The sequence below is a fragment of the Mycothermus thermophilus genome, assembly GCF_041956435.1.
Source record: "Mycothermus thermophilus strain CBS 625.91 unplaced genomic scaffold VTJ04scaffold_7, whole genome shotgun sequence".
NCBI lineage: Eukaryota > Fungi > Ascomycota > Sordariomycetes > Sordariales > Chaetomiaceae > Mycothermus > Mycothermus thermophilus.
In genome coordinates, this window is record NW_027191433.1 from 2,554,308 (window position 1) to 2,571,413 (window position 17,106).

General features: G+C 52.3%; 6 protein-coding genes across 6 annotated transcripts; 4 read left to right on the forward strand and 2 right to left on the reverse strand.

Moving 5' to 3' along the window:
• Window positions 1-684: 684 nt before the first annotated feature.
• VTJ04DRAFT_10478 (uncharacterized protein) lies at window positions 685-3,841 on the forward strand (the record flags this gene model as incomplete). Its single annotated transcript, XM_069358221.1, has 5 exons — window positions 685-1,291; window positions 1,414-1,809; window positions 2,556-2,767; window positions 2,822-3,473; window positions 3,528-3,841. 5 exons carry the CDS (start codon window positions 685-687, stop codon window positions 3,839-3,841), a joined length of 2,181 nt encoding a protein of 726 aa, XP_069215212.1.
• A 923-nt stretch (window positions 3,842-4,764) lies between these two features.
• On the forward strand, window positions 4,765-6,662 carry VTJ04DRAFT_10479 (uncharacterized protein; the record flags this gene model as incomplete). The annotated part of the gene is made up of 3 exons (XM_069358222.1): window positions 4,765-5,051; window positions 5,115-5,578; window positions 5,632-6,662. The coding sequence occupies 3 exons, from the start codon at window positions 4,765-4,767 to the stop codon at window positions 6,660-6,662; spliced, it is 1,782 nt and encodes a 593-aa protein (XP_069215213.1).
• Window positions 6,663-7,512: 850 nt separating this feature from the next.
• VTJ04DRAFT_10480 (uncharacterized protein) lies at window positions 7,513-8,962 on the forward strand (the record flags this gene model as incomplete). The annotated part of the gene is made up of 3 exons (XM_069358224.1): window positions 7,513-8,096; window positions 8,168-8,650; window positions 8,707-8,962. The coding sequence occupies 3 exons, from the start codon at window positions 7,513-7,515 to the stop codon at window positions 8,960-8,962; spliced, it is 1,323 nt and encodes a 440-aa protein (XP_069215214.1).
• A 980-nt stretch (window positions 8,963-9,942) lies between these two features.
• VTJ04DRAFT_10481 (uncharacterized protein) lies at window positions 9,943-11,114 on the forward strand (the record flags this gene model as incomplete). Its single annotated transcript, XM_069358225.1, has 3 exons — window positions 9,943-10,676; window positions 10,735-10,928; window positions 10,987-11,114. The coding sequence occupies 3 exons, from the start codon at window positions 9,943-9,945 to the stop codon at window positions 11,112-11,114; spliced, it is 1,056 nt and encodes a 351-aa protein (XP_069215215.1).
• Window positions 11,115-11,494: 380 nt separating this feature from the next.
• VTJ04DRAFT_10482 (uncharacterized protein) lies at window positions 11,495-12,336 on the reverse strand (the record flags this gene model as incomplete). The annotated part of the gene is made up of 5 exons (XM_069358226.1): window positions 11,495-11,530; window positions 11,632-11,879; window positions 11,930-11,988; window positions 12,047-12,170; window positions 12,225-12,336. The coding sequence occupies 5 exons, from the start codon at window positions 12,334-12,336 to the stop codon at window positions 11,495-11,497; spliced, it is 579 nt and encodes a 192-aa protein (XP_069215216.1).
• Window positions 12,337-13,910: 1,574 nt separating this feature from the next.
• Window positions 13,911-15,224, reverse strand: VTJ04DRAFT_10483 (uncharacterized protein; the record flags this gene model as incomplete). The annotated part of the gene is made up of 1 exon (XM_069358227.1): window positions 13,911-15,224. One exon carries the CDS (start codon window positions 15,222-15,224, stop codon window positions 13,911-13,913), a length of 1,314 nt encoding a protein of 437 aa, XP_069215217.1.
• Window positions 15,225-17,106: the final 1,882 nt, after the last annotated feature.

A 17,106-nucleotide genomic window follows, 5' to 3' on the forward strand; every position in this document is an offset into this window, starting at 1 on the left:
GAAACAGCGTATCCATTCCGTCATCGGCAATGGATGAGAATCACTAGCCACCGGAATTAATACTCTCGATCTAAGTTCCAGCTCACCCCAAGAAGTCGCATACCTCGTTCCATTGCCAGTCTGGCTTGAAGTGCAAAGCCTTGGGCGTTTTCTTTTCCTTGAAAAGACCCCCCACGTTTTCCAATAAGCTTCTCCTCCAAAGCCTCAAGAGCTACATATTCCCTGCGTTGGCAAGAGTCCACCGGTCTCCAACATGTTTGTTGTTTAATGTAGGGAGCAGTATTTATGAGGTAGAGAGTCTTCATACTGGTCCTTCAACGACATAAAGCCAAGACCATTTCCAAATGACGACATGCGGGTCGGTAAGCTGCTCATCCACGTGAATTAGTAATACATCAAGGTTATGACCTCGACTCGGGAAAGTCATTCGTCCGCACCGATTTGCATTTGAAACCCCTGTTTTGCAACATCATGGGTGAAAAGGACGTGGAAGCATAATCCATTGTCTGACAAATCTGCTCCGGTATGATGCTGGAGAAGATGAAGGTACTTCCTCCAAGGTTGTTCGTGGATGATAAAGGGGGATCCATATCCTTCTCCTTCACTTTTATGTCGATGTCTCCTTGAACCCGTCTAACACACAGCCCTTGTGCACTAGGGTTGAGCTGGCGCCACTGTCTCACCATGGCCACCCCTCACAAGCCTATCCGTGTCGGACTTATTGGACTCTCCTCAGCTGCCAAAACTGCTTGGGCATCTCGAGCCCATCTCCCTTACCTCCTTTCGCCTCGCGGAAAGTCCAAATATCAGATCACTGCACTCCTCAACTCATCCATCCAGGCAGCTGAATCCGCCATCGAGACCTATGGCCTCCCAAAAGAGACGAAGGCCTACGGAGATCCAGCCTCCCTTGCAGCCGATCCCAACATCGATCTAGTGGTTTGCTCAACCAGAGTTGACAAGCACTACGAGACGGTCCTTGACAGCATTAAAGCCGGGAAGGACGTCTTTGTCGAGTGGCCATTGGCTCACAACGCCCAGGCTGCCCGGGAGCTGGCGGATACGGCAAACAGAACTGGCGTGAGCACCATCGTTGGCCTGCAAGGAGTCGTCGCTCCGGTGGCCTTGAAAATTCGAGAGCTATTGGAAACGGACCGGATCGGAAAGGTCCTAAGCTCAGAGCTGAGGGTGTTTGGTGGGCTAAATGACAGGAAGGTACTTCCTGAAGGCTTGGCCTACTTCACTGATAGGAGCGTTGGTGGAAACATCTACACAATCGGGTTCTCGCATCGTAAGGCGCTCGACCCCTCGACAATAATGGGCAGGCACTGACCTTTTCAGTTCTCGACTTGGTTCTATCAGTTATCGGAGAGTTGGCAACCGTTTCTGCAGACTTTCATCTCCAACGACCAGAGAACACGGTCAGGGGAGCTACTGGAGAGACGTGGACCGTCACCTCCAATGTCCCGGATCTGATCCAATTGTCTGGAAAGTGGGAAGAATCGAGCCTCACCCAGAAAAACGCCACCTTGCACTACCGATACCGCCGAGGCCAACCATTTCCTGGGGAGCCGGCACTCGCATGGACGATCAATGGCGAGAAGGGGGAGCTGAGAGTCATTTCCCAGCAGCACACCAGCATTCAGGTCGGTGATGCTACAGAATCACGGGTCATCGAAATCCACAATTTTGAAACAAACAGCGTTGAGAAGGTTGAGTGGGACTGGGAGGATTGGCAGCAGGAACTCCCATTCCCAGCCCGCAGCATCGGGAAGCTCTATGAGAACTTTGCGGCAGGCAAAAAGATTGGTATGACTGGGGAATACGCTACATTTGAGCATTCCGCGAGGAGGCATGAACTGCTGGAAGGATTGTGGAAAGGCTGGCGGCATTGAGAAGGCATTTCCTTGCTTGACTGTCTTGAAATCAACCCTGTAAAGCCCGTAGCCGCTCGCCGGCTATGCTAGCACTTTGGATGTGGACTACATGCTTTACGGCAGCTCTTACACCTGCCAACTTGGGGACCTATCTGACCAAACTTACTACACCATGCAACACATGTGTGACTCCGTGGTTAAGCAGATAGCTTGAGACATGCAATGTCGGATATATTTTTGGGGTTTGGGGAGATATATATTGCGGCTAAACTAGGCACGGCTGGTGTCCCGGTATTTAAATCCAGCGATGTGAGACCATGTAGTATGGAGCTCTCTTGGGCTTCTACGAGTAATCTATTCCCGGACGATCATAATACCGGCAATTCCTGCATGAAAACCACCATTTCCGATCAAAAGCACTCCCTGTCCACCATCATGCTGATGATCCGAACCCTTCTTAACGTTGTCTGGATCCAAGGCATTTCCGGGTACCGTGCTCTCGCGACGGATCTACCGCCATGAAGACTTCATTTCTTGTCGTGGCCTTGTCGTCCCTGGCCTGGGCATCACCTACCAGCGTGATCGGTGACAGAAGCCAACATGGCCGTTCAACACTTCCTCATGGCAATGGTCGCGACCGTCTGTCTAGCCACACAATCCCCATGCGCAAGCATGCAGTTCAGCCATCAACGGTTCACCCCGCCCTCCGGCGTCGCACAGCAGCACTTGCACCATTGAGAAATATTTACGACGTTTACTATAGCATCGACCTTGTGGTTGGCAACCAAACAGTTCCTGTGAGCGTTGATACGGGCTCGAGCGACACATGGATGGTTCAGCAGCCGTATGAGTGCGTTTCCTTTTGGTTTGATCCGAGAAATCCAGACGGCGTAAGTAATCCCTCAACACTCTCTCCTCGTCGTGCTCTTCTAACATATTCCCAGACGCGGGACTGTGGCCTTGGAGCAGGGTTCAAGGGAAATCTTTCCGGAGGGGTTCTGCCCGGGCTTCCGCCGTTCTATCGCGCCTACGTTGACGGCACCTTTGTCTATGGCTTTTACGGGGTTGAAGATGTTACAATCGGAGGCGTCACAGCTCACAATCAGCGAATTGCTATCGTCAATTACACCTACTGGCATGGGGATGGACAGACTTCTGGACTTCTGGGACTCGCCTACCCTTATCTCACCAGCCTCGACGGACCCGACCAAAACCAACCGCCGTACGACCCTGTTTTCACAACAATGTGGAAGAGCGGGGCGATAGACCCAATATTCAGCATCGCTCTGTCAAGAAACGAGGACCAAGGAAATGGCCCAAGCGGGACTCAGGAGGAATCTTATCTGGCTCTGGGGGGCCTGCCACCCGTCGAGGTCGATGAATCCACCTGGGCGAGCACTCCAATCCATGGCATGAATTCTGTCCCCCAGTGGGGATTCGAAACGGACGAGCGTGGAATGTACATCATCAAGCCAGACGCGTTCGTCCTCGAGAAAGGAGGCGCCGGACCGGACGCCGGTCAGGAGATTTTGAGGAACACCACTCAAATTCCTATTCTGATCGATGTTGGCGCAACATTGAGTTACCTGCCAAAGGGTAAGTCAGCCTGTGATGTGAACTTACTCAAACTCTTGCTAATTCACGCCAAAGGTCTTGTAAACCAGCTGTATGCCGCGTTTGACCCGCCCGCGCAATACCTCAGCTCCAGGGGATTGTTCTATGCGCTCTGCAATGCCACTGTTCCCAGGTTTGGTGTCCAGATTGGAGACTCTACCTTTTTTATGGCCCCGGAAGACCTGCTCAGGCAAACAGCCCGAGATCCCACAGGAGAATGGTGTCGTGTTGGTGTTACTGATACCGACTCACCGCCGCATGTGCTTGGAGTCAGCTTCCTGACAAATGTTGTGGCTGTATTTGATGTTGGGAAGCACGAAATGCGGTTCGCAGCTCGCAAGGATTACTGAATGCCGGAGACGTAGCAATGACCCAGAAAACCGAGGCCCCCGCGTCAAGGCTTGCCGACATTCTGAACGAATATACTTGTTTTCTTGATCCTTCTCTCAATGACGTCTGCTTAGGCGGCTGTGTTAATAGTGTGAAGTGAACATGCATCCTTACGACTCGCTACTGTAATTACCTGAGTATTCACATAGCTCCAGCCTACGTACCCAAGCTGTTGTAGTTACTTAATCATGAAGAGGAGCATGAGTGGACGGTGGTCCTCAGTGTCGTCGAATTGCACCACCGTCTTCTTGTGTCAGTCACGTTCCTTGTTATCATAGATGTTGCAACATTCCAGCTAACAGCAACGGTTGATCCGGCGTTATTTATCGAACCAATCGCACAAGATGCAAAGACTCTGCTGCGAGACTTTTGCTAAATAATGTTGTTTTCAACGAACAAGATTCATTATCAACAAGAGATGTATTGGGGAAGCTTCGGGAGTTGTAAACTGCGCGTCTAGGGGGCTGCACGGCCGTTGGAGAGTACCGATACTGCTGTGGAAGTGGGATTCCAAAAAGCCCACTCCGTCTTTCACATTTTACCCCAATGACTGACCCAAGGTTACTTTGTACGTAGGGCGACGAACTTGATGAGCAACCTCGACCGCTGCCGGGAACCCGGATGCGGGAGATAAATTTACCCCCGAACACATACAAAAATGAGAGCACAAGGGCCGAGCCTGCATAGACCCCCGTCATGTCTGCTGAGGGGTTATCCGTCCAAGTCCGTGATTCAATCGGCTTCTTACCCCGGATTGACATCCACGACCTTGAGGCTAAGATCCATCAAGTGACCTTCAACCGCATGCTTTCAGCATTCCCTCAGCCTGCATTCGTCCCTGTGTCTCAGCCTGATGGTTTGAACCAAGACCCCCTCACCAGCAATGCTCACAGAAACGCTTCTCGAAAGTTTTGCTTTGGCAAAAATCCAAAGCGCTGTCCGCGATGTAACCCTTACGGCTTTCCTCTCTGGTCTCCTCTTTCTTGCGGTTGCAGCACTCCTTGCGGACTATGCCTTCATGCTTTATCTGCGGGCGCGAATGCCCCCTGGACCCATGCCATGGCCCATCGTCGGCAACACCTTTTCTCTTCCAGACAAAAAGCCGTGGATATACTTCGAGGAACTGTCCAAGAAATACAGAACGCCTCTGATTACATTCTGGATTGGGAGGTGAACAGGCTCTTTCGTCGGATGTATGGTGATGTCCACGGCAACGGTACTGACTCAGGATAGGAACCCAACTATTTGGATTAACGATGCTTGGTGCGCCCACGAAATATTGGAAAAAAAAGCCCAAATTTACAGTTCCCGACCCAGGATGGTTGTGTTCGGCGAGCTGGGCTCCGGCCAGTCCAGTCTTGTTACCATGCGTGTTCGAAACCAACAAGAGCGGGAACATTGGAGGATCCATCGAAAACTCATGCATCTCGGGGTTGGCGTCCAGTCTGTACGTGGTTACCGGGAAGTTCAAAACAACGAAAGCAAGGTCTTGGCATACGACTTCCTCAAGGAGCCGAAGCACTACGTCAAGCACCTCGAGCGTTATGCGACGAGTGTGGTGTCTATCATCGCCTTCGGCCGGCGAGTAGCAAGCTACAACGACCCTATCATCACTGAGGTCATTGCATTGATGCAACTCGCAGCCGACCTCAATGTCCCTGGAAAGTCGTTTCCGATGCTGATGGAAACATTCCCAGGTAAGGCTTGATCATTCATTGTTCTACAACCTAGACATCTGACAGTTCATCAGTTCTTGCTAGATTCCCTCGCTTCATGCCGTGGTTCAAAGGCGTTAATGTAAGAAGCCAAAAGGGAGGTCATTACTTCTTCTATACGCTTGCCGAGGAGGCTCTTGAACAATATTCCCAACGGTCACCCTCAGAGCAAGCATCCATGCCTACGCCATACGTAAAGACGTTGTTTGAAGAGGGCCAGAAATACAAGCTCCCGGCTGCAGAGTTGTCATCACTCACGGGGAACCTCTTCGGTGCCGGAGCAGACACATCGTCCAGCACTTTAGTCACTTTTATTCTTGCCTGTTGCGCCTTTCCAGAACCGATGAAACAAGCACAGGCCGAGATTGATCGCGTCATCGGTCCCAACCGCTCACCACACTGGGACGACTCCCCAAACCTGCCGTACGTGAACGCCTTTGTCAAGGAGGTGTTTCGGTGGCGCAGCGTGGCTATCATTGGCGGCCAACCTCACTCGCCGACGCAAGATGACACGTACAATGGCTGGCTGATTCCCGAAGGGTCATGGGTACAGGGCAACGTCTGGGCGATCCATCACAATGAGCGCGACTTTCCGGAGCCAGACCGATTTTACCCAGAGCGTTTCCTCGAGGGGAATGACCATAACCGTCCATTCCCCGGTGAGAGGGGATATATGAGTTTCGGCTGGGGTCGTAGAGTCTGCAGCGGCCAGGCTCTGGCGGAACAGGGCACCTGGATCACCGTCGCCCGCTTACTCTGGGCATTCGACATTCGCAAGGCTAAAGACCCTCAAACCGGACGGGATGTTAAAGTGGACATCTTTGCCTTCACAAATGGACTCAACATGCGACCCCAACCGTTCCGATGCGACATTTCCCCACGGACGGAGGAGATCCGTAATACGATTGTAAGAGAAGGAGAACAGGCGCTGAACGACCTCAAGGTTCACGATGGAGAGAGCAAGTACAAGCTGAGCACTTTTTATCAGCAACAGAAGAAGAAGGTCGCCGAGGAGCCGGTTCTCGACGAACATGGAAACATCAAGATTGTACGGATCAAGGGGTAATGCCCTTATTTAACGTATGGCTGCTCGCAGGTTACTTAATCAGAGTTGTCAACGTGACATACCGTCTGTGATCGATACATCCTCGTGATTACGATCACTTCTTCCAGAGCTCGGTACCCCGAGTGTTTGACAAGGACAGAAAACACATTATTTGAAGCGTTCTTACTGGTGGAGTGTTGTGTTAGCTTCAAAGTCAGCGTAATATTTAGTTGACTGTCACTTCTTACCTTTCAACAGCTTACCTTATGTTGTTGTGATGCTGGAAACACTCTTGGTCAGTTCCCTTCTCTGTGGTTGTCTGCGGAAGCTCCTGCTTGAGACAAGGAAGTAACCCTAACCCTTCACTCTGGAGCGGAAAACGACTTCCACGACCCCCTCCATGCGGTTTGAGGCGTGACCCATTCCGGGCGCGTCCAGGGATGTCATGGAGTGGAAGAGTCGTTTTCCCCGCATCGACGGCATGTTCAGCGTCCATCAGCCATATACGGCAAATGAGAAGAAATATGGATTGTGCTTTAACGGCCCAGAATAGGCTGATGTTACCCTAACCATGCCCGACTGAAGGACTCAGCACTGAACCATCCGGAGCAATGGCACGCGGGATCCGGCATTTTGGCCCGGCGCCCCTCTCCCGGATCGTGGAGTGTGGGGAGACATCCATGTCGGCACCCAGGAACAATCCCGCAGGTTCATTTGATATACATAGGTTGGGGCGAATGGTGAGCTTCCCTAGTTGTGCTCAGCATAGTAACCTTCATCAGAACGGAGTACGTACTTGGCTTGGAGCTTTGGCAAAGTCATCAGTCAACGTCACCTCCAGGCAAACCGATTCACGTCGTTCCACGTGAAAATGTCAGCACCCAAAACCGGCATCAAGGTCATTGTGGTCGGCGCCGGTTTCGGTGGTCTTACTGCCGCAATCGAATGTCACAGACAAGGCCACGATGTCGAGATATACGAGAGTTTTCCAGAGCTCAAAACCCTCGGCGACATCATCTCCTTCGGCGCCAACGCAGGCCGCATTTATCATCGATGGGATAATGGCAGGATTGCCCGCCGCCTCAAGGAACTCTGCATTGACCTTTCAAGCTATGGATTTCGCATTCACAAGTGGAACACTGGTGAGGTAGTGTACCACCAGCCATCCGCCCCGCAGGACCCCGAAGCACCTGTCCTCAATGGCCATCGGGGTGAACTTCACCAGGTCGTGTTCAACTACGCCAAGGACGACCTTGGAATTCCCATCCATCTGGGACACCATGTGGACCAGTACTTTGAGGATGATGACAAGGCCGGAATCATCCTGAAAAATGGCGAGCGGGTGGTTGCCGATCTTGTCATTGGCGCAGACGGCGTCCGGTCCAAGGCCAGGGAGTTAGTACTTGGCTATGTGGACAAGCCAAAGAGCAGCGGTTACGCAGTTTGGCGTGCATGGTATGAGGCCTCTTTAGTGGTTTCTACTACGGGGCTGTTTGCTTGTCGTTTGCAGTCTAACATATCCGCAGGTTTTCCAACGAAGATATGATTCAAGATCCTCGCACTCGAGAGTTTTGCATCAATGGAGACACGTTCAACGGCTGGATTGGCCCCGACGTTCACTTTCTATTCAGCACCCTCAAAGGTGGTAAAGACTGCTGTTGGGTGTTGACCCACCGCGACGAGCATGACATCGATGAGTCATGGTCGTTCCCTGGAAAGCTCGAGGACGTCTACAAAGTCTTGGAGGGCTGGGATCCAACCTGCAAGGCGATCGTCGAGAAGACACCGCACCTCGTGGACTGGAAACTTGTTTATCGGGATCCCCTCCCTACATGGGTCAGCAAGCATGCTCGAATTCTCTTGCTAGGAGATGCGGCACACCCATTCCTTCCGACCAGTGCTCAAGGGGCGACACAAGCCATGGAGGATGGTGTCACGATCGCCGTCTGCCTGAAAAGGGCGGGCAAGGAAAATGTGCAGGCAGCCGTGCGGGTGCATCAAGAACTTCGGTACGCACCCATTTTCTCAGACATCCGGTTAATGTCTTCCTGCTGACTCCAATTAGATATGACCGCGTCAGGGCAGTCCAAAAAACAGGCGAGAGTACACGAGACAGATGGCACAAGACAGACTGGGAAAAGGTCGCTAAAGACCCAAAGAGCATCGCGTTTCCGCGCGAAGACTGGATTCACCGTTTTGATGCGGAGAAGTATGCGGAGGATATGTTTGAAGAGACCTTACAGAAGGTGACGCATCCGGAGCTTTTCGAGGATATCAAATTGCTGCCCATTGGCCCCATTCCTATCACAGCTTCGTCTTGATAGATAGCTGCGATAAAACTCCTGGGTTGGCAGCCTGTCGTCCCCAGCCGTCAATGTTGTTTGAGAATGGCTGAGAGCAGACCGGATTTGGTGCAACACCGACAGATGTCACCAGAAGGCTACCCAACAGGCCGGGAACCTTCCGCATGTCAAGGTGGGGACGCTAAGTAGCTATGGATGGGAATGTCAACACAACACGCGCCGATTCTCATCGGAGATCAGAATTAGGTAGTAAATACAGACATCGAACGGATGGTGATTCCAGTCACGTCGCATCCCTTATCCGATCGGAAGCGTGGGATTGTTGCGCGGTTCCGGGTACGAGCTTTACACTAGCTCGTGGTCCATTACGATCACGCCACCAACCCCCCTGAGAGCAGTAAACAAAGTATGTCTCCACATCCACAACACATGGACATCAGGCGAGCGCTCCATCGCCGTGGGGGTGATCATCACACAGGACTTTGCTTCTTGTGGGAATGGCCGTTGAGGCTGATTTTGGGAATAGGTTTGGCTCTCACTTGTATTGCGCAGTGTACTCCGCACGTTGATAATCTTGTCAGGGGCATTGGCTACACAACATTTTTGAGCATTTGGCTGAAATCGCCCTGGCATTCAAAGTTTCATGCCATACAAGAAGACGTATTGTGTATCTTCAAATCTTCAATGAGTCTTAATACCAGCTCCGCCGGTTAAGTCAACTCATAGTACTAATAAGTGTAGCCGAACAGCTGGGACCGTCCCCTGAACCATCCCCTGAGCTAGAGGAAAACTACCGAACCCCAGGCTTGACACCCAGCGGATCCGTCCGCCATCCGCCTTGGCATCCCGGACAACCGGCCTACCTCATGTCATTTCGTCCCCCCGGCAAATCCCACCACGCAGAACAGGATATTGGATCATCTCCAACATAAATACTCGGCGTGCCATCAACTGCAAGATTTCATCAGAAATGTGAAGACATGTCAACATTTACCACCATGGTTTCGAAGACGACCAAAGGCACCATCGCCATCGGGGAGGCCGTCCTCAACCCCGCCGGTCTCTCATGGATCGCTGAGTCTGCGCCCCTCTTCTTCTCGGGGCAGTTATCCGACTCCTCCGCAACCTCTGCAACCAAAGCCTTAACCGAACGGCTCCTGGACATCCACAATGAGCGATTGACGCAAATGGACGCTCATGGGGTCGAGTACATGCTGCTCTCCCTGGCTTCTCCTGGGGCTCAAGGCGAGCTGGACCCAGCCAAAGCACGAACTCTCGCCTCCGAGGCAAACGACTGGCTTGCAGCTCAAGTTGCTCGGAATCCTGCCCGATTCGGTGCCCTTGCGGCTGTCTCAATGCACAATGCAGAGGACGCCATTGCAGAGGCCACACGCGCCGTGAAGGAGCTGGGGATGTTCGGCATCATGCTGAATGACTATCAGGTCGTGGCAGAGGGTGGCAACGACGAGGGCAAGAAGTACTACGATACTCCAGAGTTTAGGCTCTTTTGGAAATCCATTCAGGAGCTGGATGTGCCGGTGTACTTCCACCCTCGCTACCCACCAGCCCGCGAGCTCGTATCAGGGACAAAGTATGGGGATCGAAAGCATCTCCTGGGTGCAGCGGTGCAATTCCACCTCGACCTCAGCATGCACCTCTATGCCCTTATCTCAAGCGGCGTGTTTGACGAGTTCCCTAATCTTCAAGTTGTTGTGGGCCATCTGGGAGAAGGGTAAGTTACGTGACGTCAGCCATGATCCGAGCCCAGCCAAGTTCTAATGATTTTTCAGGATACCGTTCAACCTCTGGCGTGCCGACCATTGGTACAATAAACGGGCCAAAGGAGAAACACTGTCCCCCAAGCACGATTTCACGCATTACCTCACCGAGAATATCTCCATCACCACCTCCGGCAGCTTCAACACGCCTGCCCTGAAGTTTTGCATTGACCAGATCGGCCCAGAACGGTGCTTGTACTCCATCGGTATGCTGTTTTATGTTCAATCCCTGGACGTCGACGATAATCGCTGACCGCAGTGCAGACTACCCTTATGACAAGATCGCCGAGGCACAGTACTGGTGGTTGACTGTTGATCTTCCCGACGATCAAAAAAGGATGGTGGCGCGGGAAAATGCCATTCGGTTGTTCAAGCTGCCGTTGGAACTCTGAAGGAGCAGTCGGAGTGGAACTCTCGCGAGGTCAAGCAGTGGTTCGCTTGGTCGAGCCCTGATGACGGTTGGTGCTTGAGATCTTGTGCCGGACTTTCCCAGATATGTTGCCTTCATAGACAGTATTATTCTGGGAGATTCGAGGCCTTTGTCCTCACGACTAGTTGTGCCTTTGCTTTGTCGCATTGGCCTCGGCTCACGGTTGGGACTGAAGCAATAAATATCCTCAAGCTTGGCATGCAGATGGTTGAAAGACTGCGACAATCTTGTGTGTGCGTGATGTAAATGTGCGAGAAAGATGAGAAAATGAGTGATGTGGAAGCAGAGATAATTGAGATGAAGAGGCAGGACAACAGGCCAAGATGGGGAATGCCCAAGCCACTATGCAAACTGGTTTGTACGGGCAATTATTTGGTTCTATTAACAACACGTTATGAGTTCGGAGACCCATGTTCCTCACTACCCCGACACTCAGGACAACGTTGTGATTGTCCTCTGAAATGGGGACAACCACCAACATGAGACTCGGCAATGCTCAGTCTGCTGTTTTCACGGTACCCATCCACTTTTGCAGCATCATTTGTCCGAGTTGAGAGTGTTTCCAGGCTCGTGGCGTTGTTCAAACTTCGCTCAGTGTTCATGGCAAGCTTTGTCTGGGTGCTGTTGTTCCCTTTTTGGAACAAGATCCGGAGAACTGGAACTGAGGCCGCCATGATGGTAATGGCACCTTCAGCACACCCCCAAATCGTCACAGAGACGCTGTCAACTGGTCAAGGTTAGCTGGCGAGCATTGTTTGTGTATCGGCATCTACACACCTGCTGATCCTGTCAAGTTTGGGAGCATTGCCATCTTGACAAACGAAGCAATGCTTGCTCTGCAGGTGATGTTGGTCAGTGAATGCCACCGTTAGCCGAAGTGAGTATTTGACTTACACAACTCCCATGCTCATCGCGATTGCAACGCCAATTCTCTCCTTGATGTTGAGAGTCTGCCTCGCTCCGAGGATCACGGTCCAAGGCACCATGGCTAGCAGGACATCGGCACAGCCAGACCAGCCTGAACATGATTCGTGAGCCTGTGAACCAAATCCATGGATAGCAAGGAACTTACCAGCTGACCATTGGAACAAGACGACGATCTTGTTAGGATCGACGCACCAGCCCTCGACGGTGTCGTCCCAAATCTTCTCAACCGGGCGGCATTTGGTCCACATGAAGAGCATGGCGGTTCCAAGAATAGCGTTCACGGTGAGAATGATGAACCAAACCAGTCCTCGAACCCAGCCCCGACAGACACGAATCAATGTTAGGCCGAACGATGTTTTGCTTAACGCAGCAGCAAGCACAGAGAAGAACCCCGCAAAAACAGCCACAAAAGGCATTTTGGGGAAATTCTCGGGGTTCATGTCCCAGACATTTTTGCCGTAGTCAAGGCTGACACACACTGATGTGGTAGCGGCTGACACCAATAGTGAGATCTTGAGAAGATGTGAATTAGCATCATGCATGTTCATACGTCAACGACAACGCGAGATTTCGGCGTATACATACCCAGGCAACAATAAGGAAATAATCGTCCAACCACAGCGCACGTCGTCGACTTAGCTTGCTGTACAACCTCAGCAAGAGGAACACCAACGCCAATATCGTCAGCGACCAGAAGACGCCGTCGAGGAGTGGTCCGAGATCTTCGTGGGTTTGGTGATCATCTCTGGGGAGTGTTACACCCCTCGGCCTCATGACTTGGTTCATGCCAGATGCGTGCCAAGGCCGAAGGAAATTGGTAGCAAGTGCTGTTAGTGGGTTGAGAGAACTGCCATCAGATGACCCGAAAGCAGCATCGAAGAGGAAATCGGGGATTACATCGAGAGGGTCTTGACAGCGCTTATGCAGTTTTAAACACATGCACCCCAAACACAGGGAGCTGTACTTCTACTCCACACCTTTACTCACCAATGTCGGGAAAGAGATGCCAGGACAAAGACAACAGGTCAGAAAACTGCGATTCACTCCGTGATTCCGACAGTCTAGGACTCTTATTGCATCAGATGTGAGCTAGTGCCTGGCCCTCACCATCTCCCGCACATTCCACTGTAAAAGACATGTAAGAGACATGGGATTTGGTGGCTTGGCTACTTACACATGAAGCAACGGTGCAGGGCTCGGCTGGCGGATTGGGGGTTGTGCACGGACATCTTCGTTGTGTGATGGAGGTTTCAACAATCCCAGTCTCTGTCGATCACTTAAGATCCACTGATCCAGACCCGCTGATCTTCACAACCCGGGACGATCATCACGATCCGAGCTGTTGGCTCCCTAGTTCCAGGATGTCGCCAAGCAAAGATGTCACAGGTACCAACTCGCCTAGAATTCCAAAGATATAAATGATCGATTGACTAGGGGTTGAAGGGAATTGGAAGCTCGAGCAGCCACCAAATAACAAAGATTGCGGCTAGTGCCAAACCAGGCCTCTATTAGAAGATACAGTATATAAGACCTAGGAGAGAGATATAAAGAGGCTAAACCCTAACCCTAAATCTTCATAACCTATTTAACCCTAACCCCAGCAGAACAGCGATATATTCCAGTCCAAAAGGGGAATACTACCCAGTTACGTCAAGCCACTTCATGGGGACATAGAAACGGAACGATTTTGTAGCATTCAACATCATATCAGGTATCTACTTGCAAGCGCTCTCACATACAAACACTCGCCACCGCCGCGCGTTCCTCGTTCAGGTACCCACAACATGAAGACCATATCAGAGTTCCGCCCTCGCAATCGCCCTGACCCCGCCTACTCCTCCGGTTCTGCCTGGCAGACAGGCTCGGCGCAGACTGGATCCTCCCCCTCGAGATACCCTTCAGTAAGGTCGGCCTGGACTGTGACATAGTAGCCATTCGGGCAGAACGGCATGTCGCAGGATTGGAATTGGAAAACGTTCGAGGCGCCAGAGCAGGGGGAGAGAATGGGGAAGGCATCCACATCAGCGCAGCGCTCGCCGAGGCTGGTGACGGGGTCCTCGCAGCTGACGTGCATGCGCACGCGGTTGACGGTGAGGAAGTGGTTCAAGGAGGTGGCAGCAAAGATTACCGTCGTGCAAGTGTAGTTGTAGCCCTCAGGTGGTCTAGCGACGTTGAGCCACCCATAGCCGATGAAGTCGTAGGACTCGATGCCGCCAGTGCCGCCAGGAAGCTCCTTGTACGTCTGGATGTAGACGCTCTGTCCCGTCCGCTCCGTCGGGATGAACTGGTACGTGCCAAGTTTCTCGGTGCAGCCGAGCTCCCTGATCTCGCCCATGCCAGGTCCGTCCGCCTGGGCAACCCAGCCGCTGGAGTAGCAGTACTTGACGGGCTGCGGGGGAGGGATGTCCTCGCAGCAGCAGCACTCCTCCGGAGTCCTCGAGCAGGTGAAGGCGAGGGTGAACTGCCGCTCCGCGATGATAGGCTCGGGGTCAGGGTCTGGCTTGCACTTGGTGCGCTTGACCTTCTTGGTGGAAGGGGCAGCGAGGGCCTCGGAGCCGGCATAGCAAGTCTCACCATTGACCTTGCCTTGCAGCACACCATAGAATGGTTGTAACTCGCAGAATTCCCACAGGTCCCAGAGCTGCAGGTACTCGATTATGGAGGCCTCGGGAATGACGCACTGGGTGCCCGTGCAAAACTCGTTCCACCCGAACTCGGGAACTGCGGAGAAGGGGCCGAGCGAGATTTGAAGCTGGGGCTCCTCGAGCTCAGTGCCCTGAATGTCGAGAAAGAGGCACTTTCCATCGGAGGCAGCGGAGGCCGGGCACTCTTCGTAGCGGAGCTTGACGGTGTGGTCGGTTTTCTTTCCCCCGCAAACCAAAGGAATGGTCTGGGTCTCAAGGTGGACTTCCGTAGGGACGTTGCCCCCGCAGACCTCCTCCCCTCCGCATTGAGCATTCTCGCGGCGGAACACACGGGCAGCACTGGTGTCCTGGGCAGCATCGGAGAGGTCCCGCTTGCGGTAATCGAAAACCTCGGGAGCGAGGCAAACTCCCGTTCTGAGCCTCTGACAGGGCGAGATGTTGGTGGCAGAGGCGGTGCTGGCCAGCCCGCCGAGGAGGCTGATGAGAGCCGGCGAACGCATGGTGTCGTTGACTGTTGGACGTCCTTGGTCTTTGGTGACGCGAAGACACAGAACACAAAGGGACCGGGGTTGACTGTCCCACGTTGCAATCGAAGCCCTTTAATACAACAAGAAACTCCCTCAAGCTTGATTCTTGCACCGGGCGGTTGTCCAGCCCACTGATGCTCGACCGCGGCTGGGAGATGCAACACCCCGGTACTGTGGTTGCTTGTCGCCCCAAGTATGGAAGAGATCGGCCAAGTTGGGTTCGATCAGGATTCGATCGCACCTTAGCCCCAGCAACTCATTGGGCCTTTTCTCAGCTGAACCTGTCGTGGCCAACGTTGGGTTTACACAAACAGCATCAGCTCCGTAGCCAACACCGACTTGACCGCTTGGATGTCAATCGGGGACTGGAAAAGACCTCAGCTGTAAGCCATAAACGGGACTGATTCCCATGCAACCGGGAATGTGGCGGTCGACTATTGAGTCTGTGATGCCGTTGTTCATGTCATCCACCAGTAAGTGATCACTTCTCCATGGAACAACACATTCACCCAAGGTTTAGCGGCAGATGAAGTTCCAAAGCGGAGCTTCACCGCAGTTTCTCACGCGGAGGACTTCTTGATCTCGGTTCTCGATCCCGGACAACCCAACTCCAGCCCAGTGATGAGTGGGTACGTAAGGCTGTTAGCGGCACAAAGTTTTGGTGGAGTTGCGAAGTGTCCGGGATGACCCGAATGACCGGGTACTTCATCGGGTAATGGAACTGCTTCTAGGAAATGGCGCTCTCTTATAACCAACCAGATAAACAAAGAACAAGTCCTGTCACTTCACACAAGATTGGGCGCGTTTGAGCTACCTAGGTATGCTTCTCTCAGTCCAAAGTGCCTTGCCTAGGTATGGGGGTAGAGAACTGTATTATTTGATTCCAGGTAAGGGGAATTAATCCCAAAGTATATGCTGTACTTCGCACTGCACAAGAAGCAAGGCCCTCTCGGCTTGCAGCGTAATAAGATTGCTGGGCTGAGCGAGTACATCATGGGCCTGGAAACAAAAACCGCAAAGCAGGATCGGCGATAACCTGGGGAAGAGGCTGGGGTAGATCAGCTCGGACAGGCCCCCCTGTCAACCTACCAACAAGACAAACAGTTCTTTTCCACGTCTCTCCGCCGTGGGTCATACTGTCCAGCCACTAAAACAATCCCCCGTCTACTCCGAGGGTCCTCGAGAAAGGGCAGAAAGAAACGAGAGTAAGCACAACCGCTGCTCTACAGCACTACGAGGAGCAACGAAGACAGGGTCCTCCGTACCTCGTCGCCTACATAGGTTATATTACTAACAACCACAAGAGATTTCCTCTCTATTCCACAGGTTCTTTTAAATTAAAATTACATTCAAAAAATAAAGAGTTGCTAGAAAAAGTCCCGGCGCAACTCGAGTACAATCGATTTTTCCTCAGTATACCATACGTGGAAACGGTCCTTTTACTTAGTAGACCAGGGGTTCAGTCTCCTTTATGTAAAATGGGATTAGGGTTTCCTTCACCACTTTAGGGCTTAGGGTTACCCCCCCAAATATAGTGCACCTATACAAACTATATACTATTCGATTCTGCTTGTAGAGCTGAGTAAGGACCAGCAGTCCGCTCCGTCACCGCATGTTTTGCCCATTTAATATCGATTTTTAAAGATGGTGTACTTTGTGTGTTGCTGACGCCTTGCCAAGCTTGCACTTCCGTTTTAGGAAGTTTGGGTTTGGGTTAGGGTTAGGGTTAGGGTTAGGGTTAGGGTTAGGGTTAGGGTTAGGGTTAGGGTTAGGGTTAGGGTTAGGGTTAGGGTTAGGGTTAGGGTTAGGGTTAGGGTTAGGGTTAGGGTTAGGGTTAGGGTTAGGGTTAGGGTTA